We start from the raw sequence: 9,872 nt of genomic DNA, 5'->3' as shown, positions 1-9,872 counted from the left end.
CACACAAACATATATATATATATATATATATATATATATATATATATATATATATATATATATATATATATATATATATTTTTCTATAAATATATTTTTTTTTTTTTTTTAAAATATATATATATATATATATATATATATATATATATATATACCGTGTGTGGAGAACCGTACGGTTCGATTTTTTTCCGCGAACCGTTCCACCATATTAGGGGAATATTTAAATTATAAATATTTATATTTACATGCTGGGAAAAAAATGTATAGCCTAAATGCACTGTAAGTCACTTTGGATAAAAGCGACTGCTAAATGCATAAATTTTAATTTAATTCTCCACACACGGTCCGGCACGCGCTAGGACCGCGGTTCAACTTAAATCTGACAACGCATCTGTAATATGGATTGCTATAAATAACACGTAAAACAAACAGGGTTCGGCCAATATATGTTTCTGTTGATGGATGCGCATTCTGGCTTCCCAATACATTACAACAACAGTTACAGCGATGAAAATAAAAAACGTGGACAAACCATTCACTCTTGTTCAATCCGAATGCCGTATGCTGGAATATGAGCATTTATTCCGTCATCACCCGGGTGCTGATAGCACACACGCACAGGTGAGACCTGAACAGCACACGTTGATATCTGTGTTTAAGCTAAACTCATTTAAGCTTTGCCAGTTTAAACATTTAAGAGCCAGAGGACGCGAGCTTACGTGCGCAGTGAGAAGATTTTTTATATATATACACTAGTCAACATTTGAAGTGGATCAAAACATTTCATCAAAGTTGTCCTAAAACCAAAATGCGTTCTTGTCTTAGGACAACTTTGATGAACTTTTTTGATCCACTTCAAATGTTGACTACTGTATATATATATATATATAGTCATGCTGTAAAGAAGTGCACTTATTTTGATATGTTGACTAACATACTAAAGCACATGTAAAGTACTTTATTATAATTTCAAACTGTAGAGTGTTATTCGATATTACATTTAAAACTAACATATTTGAATGTACTAAACTGCAACATCATTAGAAATATACTTAAGTACATGACATAGAAGTTTCAATAACAATGACTCAAAAATTTATTTTAGTTTACCATAAATGCTTGTCAATACATTCGTCAGCACACTTCAATCATATTTCAAAGACAATAGAAGATAATTATGACAATTATAAAATTGCATGTAAAGATACTTTAGTACTTCGTACTTAAGTGGGTCAAAAAAGTACACTTAAGTAACTAATTGCATTTAACATAAAATATAAAACATTTCCATTTAATTAATCAATAATATGAAGTTAAGTGTCCGAAAACATTACATTCAGATTGCACTTATGTATATTATTTTAAAGTATATTTTCGTAGTATGTGCTCATTTAAAAAATATGCTAAAGTGTGTGCTTTGTTTTTAAAAGCGTGCTAAAGACACATTGCTATGCAAGTAGAATAATGCTAATTCTTTACATCTTCAACAAAAACTTAAAGTCGTCTAAATGTTCATGTTCATTTTCACTCTTGTTCCAAGTGTGTGAAAACACTTTTATGATTTCCTCAATCATTTAGCGCAAGTGTTTGCCGATGTATTGCTAGGATTCTCTGTGGACGTTGGTCTCACATACTTAATATAAGAGTGTTTTTTTCCCCTCTGACACATTTTGGCATGGCCTCTACTGTAGCCTATACTCGTCCTCTCCTAGTGTGTGTGTGTGTGTGACCACACTTGTGTGTTCCTGTGTGTGTGTAGGCGTTAAGCCATTCCAGTGCGAAACCTGTCAGAGAAAGTTCTCACGGTCAGACCACCTTAAGACCCACACCCGGACACATACAGGTAAAACAAGTGCGTAAACCTTTTCATTTTTTCATGATTCGCTCCTCTCTTTCCACTCTTTGATGGATAATTGAACTTTAAGAGGTCACTTTCCTTTAGCATTATGTTTTCAGTTTGTATTCGAAAGAGCACACTGAAAAATCATTTGACTGCAGTGGTTCTTAACTAGAGCGATACAATTTTTTTTACTAATATTCACAATTTTCAACTTAATCTGTTACCATTTTTTTATATTTTTTCCATTTTCCTCTTCTAGAGAAAAACACACAACTATACTATTCATAGGTAGTGACCTAATTGATATAATGAAAAAACAAAGATGGAAAATTTGTGACCATATAGATCATAAAACTATTTAAATACATATAATCTATAAATATAATAGATAAAGAAAACAATATAGTAGATCACAAAACAAGCTTTGTATAAATAACAATAGTAATAATTATTAGTACTGAAATATTCATAATGCATGTTTTTATTGTTTTAGTCAAATGATAGTACAGTATTATTGTGTTAAAAAGCAGGACTTAAACAAGTTCTTACCATACAAAGTAAACTAAAATGTCCTAAAAACAAGAATGAATTTCATTAGGATCAATAACTGCGTATGCACAATTATATGCTAAAGTATTAACATAATTAGATTTCTAAATGTCTTGAATTTCAATGAATTTCAATGTTTTTTCATGCTTTTGTGCATCTCATTTCAATAGCATTTACCAAGTGTCATGAATTTCAGTCAATTTATGATAAAGACTGATTGAATGCACAGCCTTAAACATAAATAAATAAAACGTTTTTAAAATGTGTTTTCCCTTTAAAATTGTATCAATTATTTAAATAATTACATTTGATTTATTTTGTTGTTATTATTGCTATTTTTTTATTTATTATTTGTTATCCTACATACAATTATGTGGTTAATTCAATTTCTTTTTTTTTTGCATTTAAAAAATACCTGCAACTACATTTTTTGGGTTACGACCCAGCAGTTGAGAACCACTGCTCTTAGGTGACCTCAATATAATGTAATAACGTAGATATTCCTTATTGCTCTTCAACTTTTAGCTTCGATTCCATTCTAATGTCTATATCCTGTTTATCTCTCTCAGGTGAGAAGCCCTTTAACTGCAGATGGCCAAACTGTCAGAAGAAGTTCGCCAGGTCTGATGAGCTTGTCCGGCACCACAACATGCACCAGAGGAATCTGACCAAGCTACAGCTGGCCATCTGAGTCACGTCCCATTGGCAGTGGGTGCTGGTGCGGCCCCATCCTAAAGCATTAACGGCAGCTTTTTTAAGGAAAAGCAATAGTCTGTTTTCCTTTATAATAGTTCAAGTTATGGTTTGGATATGGGAAACTGACAAGACAAGACAACACTCTCCTTATCTGCATGTGCAGCGCCCCCTAGAGGCAGCTCACAACAGGCCCTAATACACCATTACAGTGGCTTCAACATAAAAGCATGTTTCCGGTGAGGAAACCTTATTTCTTTAATGAGATTTGGAATGTGAAATATTATGTACCTAACAGTTAATGAAGTAGTTTTTAGAGTAATTTATTTTGTTTGTTGTAAATTAAAAAGTAACCGTTTTTTTTCTTTCCTTGTAAAATCATCCAAACTACATCCGTCCTTGGCATGTTGAATCTGGAATTGTGAAACTCTCTCCCCTGAAGTGCTCATCCATGCTGTTTGTAAAAATCCACTCTCTTTGACCAGTTAATTTATGAGTAGGTCACACTGGTTATGTGGCTGGGCGGTTGTGGTCAAGTTGTATATATTAGTTTCAATCCTCAGCCAACACCAAAAAATTAAAATCTAACAGGCAAAATTCTGTTCATGGGAAATGTGACTCTTATAACTAAGTAACGGAAAGAAATGTGAAACGTATTTGGATGGACATGGTTTGTTTTTGTTTTTTAAAATGAGCTTTATTTGTATGTTTGAAATATATATCTGTTATTGACAGTCATTGTTTTAAATAAAATTAAACTCTCGGCATTAACTTGATGAAATGTGAAGCTCCAATTCTGCTCCGAATTTCATTTGTAATGTTCAATTTATTATAATTTTTCTTTTAAATGGAGAAAAATGTTACAGTTGTTTCTTGACAAATACTGTTTCTTTTAGTGTCATTTTTAATTATTGGATTTATTTAGGGTTTATGGGGTTTTAAAAATGTCTTAATTCAAGTTTCAACAAATTAAGACCTAAAATAACTGGACCAGAAGGTCATGGCAGTAAATATTGCGAAATAAAATAAATATCTTCCTCAGGATTTTGGTTTTGTTTGCCAAAACAAATATCTAAGCATTCTTAAATCAATAAATTTACTTTAGATACAAATTGAATTGTTTTCTGAAAAATTATAACAAAATAAAGTGTGTTTATGCTTAAAGAAGAACAAACATCTGTCAATGGCAATGAAAACTTGTTTTCCTTTTAAATTAAAACTTTTTTGACAGATTGTTTTTTTTTCCAGAAGGTCATGGCAGTAAATATTGCGAAATAAAATAAATATCTTCCTCAGGATTTTGGTTTTGTTTGCCAAAACAAATATCTAAGCATTCTTAAATCAATAAATTTACTTTAGATGCAAATTGAATTGTTTTCTGAAAAATTATAACAAAAAGTGTGTTTATGCTTAAAGAAGAACAAACATCTGTCAATGGCAATGAAAACTTGTTTTCCTTTTAAATTAAAACTTTTTTGACAGATTGTTTTTTTTAAATCATAAACTCACTTAATTTTGATACTTAATTTGGATCAATTTCTCACAAAACAAGACTTTCGTTTTGCTTCTTAAGTAAATAAGAAGTAAATGAAGAGATTATTTGCAAAAACAGATAACTTTGTTTTTTTTGTTTTTTCAAAAATCATGTTTTTTTTATTATGCATTTTTATTGTGTTAGTTAGCTGTATTCTCTTAGTTATTTTTTAATCTAATCAAAATAACCCAACTGCAGTATGACTGAGATGAATTGGAACGCACAATGAAAAAACTTGATTTTTGAAAATTGTTAAAAACGGAGTTATCTGCTTTTGCAAATGAACGCTTCAAATATTGATGTAATAATCTTTAGACATTTTCACTGGAAAACAAGACAAGACTGGTTTCTTTTTGGTTTACATTTAAAAATGACATTGACGAACTGTGTTCCATTCAATTTATTCCTTACATTTTCTTTACTTGCTCTTAAAAAGGTGTTATATAGTCTTAAATGTACCTGTGTAAAACCTGCAGAACCCCCATTTATTATATAAATCTGCATTCTTTATTGCAGACCATTTTATATTGTAACTGAATTTAGCTTTTTTCTTTAGAAATGTAAGCTCTTCAAATACTACACATGAACGAGAACAGGTTCAGTTTTCCCTCGCAGTTAAAATTCACTCCGATTCTAAAGAAATCATTTGGAAATCAAGCAGAGGCCTCCCTTCAAACATACATGCTCTACAATAAAACACCCATGCAAATGTACAGCTATCTGCTGATATTTTATCTTTATCTGGAGTCTAGCCTTTTCCATCTTAAACAATTTGCTTGGCCCCCAGTGCGGCGTAAATCAGCGAGCTTCTCCACCCTATTACTCATGCAGAAAAGTCCCGCTATATCTCACAGAGACAGCGCTTAATCTCTGTCCTAGATTTGGTCCGAGTGCCCTTTGAAGGCGAGGTGGCTGCTTTGTGTAACTCCGGCACAGTCCACTTCCAATGGACTCTGTGTGCGTTTCTACTCGCCACTTCAATCCAAAGAATCATAGATCTTCAAAAGAGGGAAGGCGGATGAAACTTTAGCACCGCAACAGCTTGAAATGACCAACGACTAGCAGTCTTGTGTTTGATAGCTGTTGGCCAGGAGGATATTATGGGTCCCAATGATAGACAAAGCCTGCAAATCTTCTGCAATTTTTTTTTTCTTAAGATGACTCGAAAAAGAAAAAAGGGCTAATCGGCAGCCTGTTTTTTGGCACTGATACCACAAGATGAAAGAAACTCACACTCTCACTGAACTCTCTTGTCTGTGATCCTTCCAAACGCTGATAAAAGTTGGACTCCAGTTTTTAGTCTTGAAGTTTCAGGGGCATCTCAGGCCCGTCAAACTCTAAGAAGGAGCGTTAATTTGATGAAGACATGCAGCGGTTGAAGAATAGCTCCAAAATAGAGAGTGTGTTGACGCACGGCAGTCTTTTTCAATTTTTGCTCCATCTTTCTCAAAGCGAGTATTCAAAAGCCTTCTTGGAAAGCTCAGAGTGATTCCATCCATCCATCCAGTACCTTTTCCATAGAAGACAACCTTTTGTGGTTTGCCAAAATAAACAAAAGCTCCTTTGCGTTTAATATCAAATGTAAGTGAAGCTTTAGGTTCAATATTCTAATGTATATTTTAGATTTAGCCTATGTTGTCTAAAGTTGCTCCAGATTTAATTTTATAGTATTTCAGATTAATTTTAACATTACTGATCAAAAGTAGGACAAGCATCTGCATGTGATTTCAAGTATATATTTTACCATATCATATCAGTAAAAAAGAAAAATGAATTAATACTTTTATTCAATAATAATGCATTCAATTGAACAAAAGTAACAGTAAATAGATTTATAATGTTACAAAAGTTTTTTCAGAACTTTCTATTCATCAAAGAATTCTGAAAAATGTATAATGGATCAGACAAAAATATCAACTGAAATGTTTCTTGAGCAGCAAATCAGCATATTAGAATTTCTGAAGAGAATCAGCATATTAGCATGATTTCTGAAGGATCATGTGACACTGAAGACTGGAGTAATGATGCTGAAAATTTAGCTTTGCCATCACAGAAATAAATTACAATTTAAAATATATTTTAAAAATAAAACCGTTATTTTGAATTATAATAATATTTCACAATATTACTGTATTTGATATAAAAAAACTGCAGCCTTGGTGAGCATAATAGACAACTTTACATTATATATTTGTGTGTGTAAATGTCGTTAATACATAATCAGATTCCAAAAATCAAATACTTGTAATTAGAGTATATTACATTTTATAATAATCAGCTCATAATCAGATTACAGTTACTTTTTATGGATTACATATTATGTGTCATACCATTTAGCTTTGACTATATTCACAGTATAGAATAGCCAGGTAAATGTCATGCAAATAAATGTGCAAACCACACTTTTGAATTTAGGTGAAAAAAGCACCTCTCAAGCAATTAGACCATGTATGAAACAAATAATTATGCAAGTTACTAAATGTATGGTTTAATGCATTTAATGTTGTTGATATCAAAAAATGGAATATATTTTTTCAATATGGTACATTTAATGGTAAATTTAAAACAAGTTACATAAAAAAGTCACCTAAAAATCAGAATATACATTACCTGAAATGAGTAACCTATATTACGTTACTAACTACAGTTACTGTAATCAGTAATGGACTACAATTGGTAAGTAATCTACCCAGCTATAATAAAGAGTTTGTATATATATATATATATATATATATATATATATATATGACAAGTTATTTGTTTCAAAACACTTAAAATACCACTTCAAAATGCCACCCGAGAAGCATCTACAAAAAGAGACGAGCTCATAAAAAGTGAAGAGTTTAGGAGGAAAGACATCTGATTCTTCACTGATAAACACTGACCGAGCCCACGACACCTTTATGACCCTCGTGTTGGGCGATCATTCACGGGATAAGATAAGAGAGAGCGGGAGTGATAAATGCTTGGAGGATCTCTGACCCTCTGCCTCACATGTGTGTGTGTTTATCAGGTGGTCGGTGGCCATTATGGGATTAGATGTGGCTCGACGGTGAGGATGTGAGGGCTTACTGGTGTGTAAGTCTGACTACGGTTTGTCATTTAGGATGAACTTTCTTCATTCTTAAGTCATTCTGCCTATATTTTCTCTTTCTGGTAAAGTTTCTTGCATAGATGAACAGCACATGAAATATTTTATGAGAATCATTATAAAATGACAGTTCTGACTCTAAAATCTAATAGGATGAGCCACATTTGATAGCCTAAAAAGAAGCCTTAGTTCTGGAAGTATTTACCCATTCATTTTTATATATATACTGCAAACAAAAAAAAGTGTGTGTGTGTGTGTGGGGGGGGTAATTTCTCTGATTGGGAGTTGTGGGTAATGTAGTTCTTTGCATGGGATTAGGTTATTAAAAACTATTTAAAAATTAAGCTGAAATCACACCAGCTTGTGGCTATAAAAGTAAAAACTTATTAACTTAATATTATTTTATTAAATTAATCAATACTTTTATAATTTTCATTAAAATATTGTTTTATGAAAAAAATCTGACGTTTCTGCACTATATATTCATAATTATAACTTAATTCTATGTTCAGAGGCTATATCTATAACAGAATAATCACAATATTGATTATTATTAATAAATGTGATTATTTTGTTAACGTGTAAAAACAATGTTTTACATTTTTTAAGAGAAGTATTTTTACTGTTTTTCACAAGCAATAAGTCACTTGTTACAGTGATACTACCATGGTTCAGTGTTATTTTAGTATTACTTATACTATTATATACTGCTTTAGAGTTTCAGTTTTCATTTTATTTTTAGTTTAGGTTTTAGTAAATATTTCTATTTATTTTGATCTTTATTTTGGCTTTTAGCCAACTTAAAAGTATTTCAGTTAGTTGCCTAGGCAACATTTCTAATTATTGGTTAAGTTTAATATAAAACGTTTATTTTATTTCAGCTTTTCAATTTTCAATTTCAAAAGTTTCACAATCTATGTAGAAGTACATTACATAATTATCCGTTTTCTTCGCCAAGAACTCCAGCAAACCGAAAAAGTAGATCCAAAAGTCATAAAGTCACAGACAGCATCCAGAGCTGACAGGTGCAGTAGGCAGAAGTGTGTGTGTGTGTGCATGCGTGTGAGTGTGCGAGTGTGTGAGTGTGTGCGTGTGTGTGTGCGTGCGTGTGTGAGTGTGTGCGTGTGAGTGTGTGTGTGCGTGTGTGGGAAACCCCCAGCTGATCCAGGCCTCTAGGGTGATGCTGTAATGTCTGTGGATGGTGTTCTGATGTGAAGGTCCTGGTACAGATCTCTAGAGACTGCATTCCATCAGTCACAGGACAGATTTTCTCCTTCACCTTTCTCTCACTCTCTCTCTCTATTGCTCTCACACACTGAGGCACACTCTTGTTCTTTGTTGTGCAATAGCTCTCCACTATCCTGGCAATGTCATCATTCATACCTCTGCACTTCCTCAAGGCCTGTACAGTAATGAGGGTGAGATACGTTCTTTCCTGGACTCTCTGTGTGGGAGTGTGTGTTCAAGGCTGACTTTTCACCAATTACATACATACATACTTTTCTTTATATTAAACCAATTCAAATACTAAATTGTGTGAATTCCAATCTTATATTTATAATAACCAGAACCACCCCCTTATTTATTTTATTTAGAGCTTAATTTAAATGCCTACTTGGGATGTTTCAGCTGTTCAGCATGAAAAGCAGTGATGTAATGCATAGTGGAGATATCTGGTGGAAATCTTGCAATGTTAAGCTCAGGCTCAGACTCTCTAAACCCATCAGACCATAAACTGGGTGAGCCAAATGAGAGAAATCACTATTAAAAAATGTTAACAAATGAAGTCACATAATGCTATTGAAAAACTGCAACAAATTAAGGCATGATTATATATATTTTAAAAAAAATGCAATTGTTGCAGTTGTGAGATCAACCTATAATTCTTACCCAGCTGTCATGAAGAAAAAAAAATCCAATAGTCTTGCATCCATCTGGTGCACTTTGAGAGCAAAACAGAGAGCTCAGATCTCTTTCAGTGACTAAACTGAACTAAACCGAGTGAACAAAAAAACTTGCATTGATATTTTACTGGACTGAACAACAATAATAATAATAATTGATATCATTATTATTCAATTAAAATCATTGTATTAAATTAATCAATACTTTTAGAACTTTTTATACTTTTACTGCTATTATTAGCTTAATATTATTATTAACTC

General features: G+C 32.3%; 1 protein-coding gene across 1 annotated transcript in view; it reads left to right on the top strand.

Annotated features, from left to right (window-relative positions):
* LOC107573023 (Wilms tumor protein homolog) overlaps positions 1 to 3,886 on the top strand; it is a 20,150-nt gene extending 16,264 nt beyond the window's left edge. Inside the window, exons 7-8 of the mRNA XM_016259460.1 lie at positions 1,760 to 1,843; positions 2,959 to 3,886. Coding sequence (XP_016114946.1) covers positions 1,760 to 1,843; positions 2,959 to 3,080 — 206 coding nt within the window. The 3' untranslated portion in view covers positions 3,081 to 3,886. The remainder of the gene's footprint in view (positions 1 to 1,759; positions 1,844 to 2,958) is intronic.
* Positions 3,887 to 9,872: the final 5,986 nt, after the last annotated feature.

This window comes from Sinocyclocheilus grahami, unplaced genomic scaffold, assembly GCF_001515645.1.
Source record: "Sinocyclocheilus grahami isolate Dianchi unplaced genomic scaffold, SAMN03320097.WGS_v1.1 scaffold30.1, whole genome shotgun sequence".
Lineage (NCBI taxonomy): Eukaryota > Metazoa > Chordata > Actinopteri > Cypriniformes > Cyprinidae > Sinocyclocheilus > Sinocyclocheilus grahami.
Note: the sequence above shows the minus strand (reverse complement) of the source record. Positions and strands in the feature narration are given on the sequence as shown.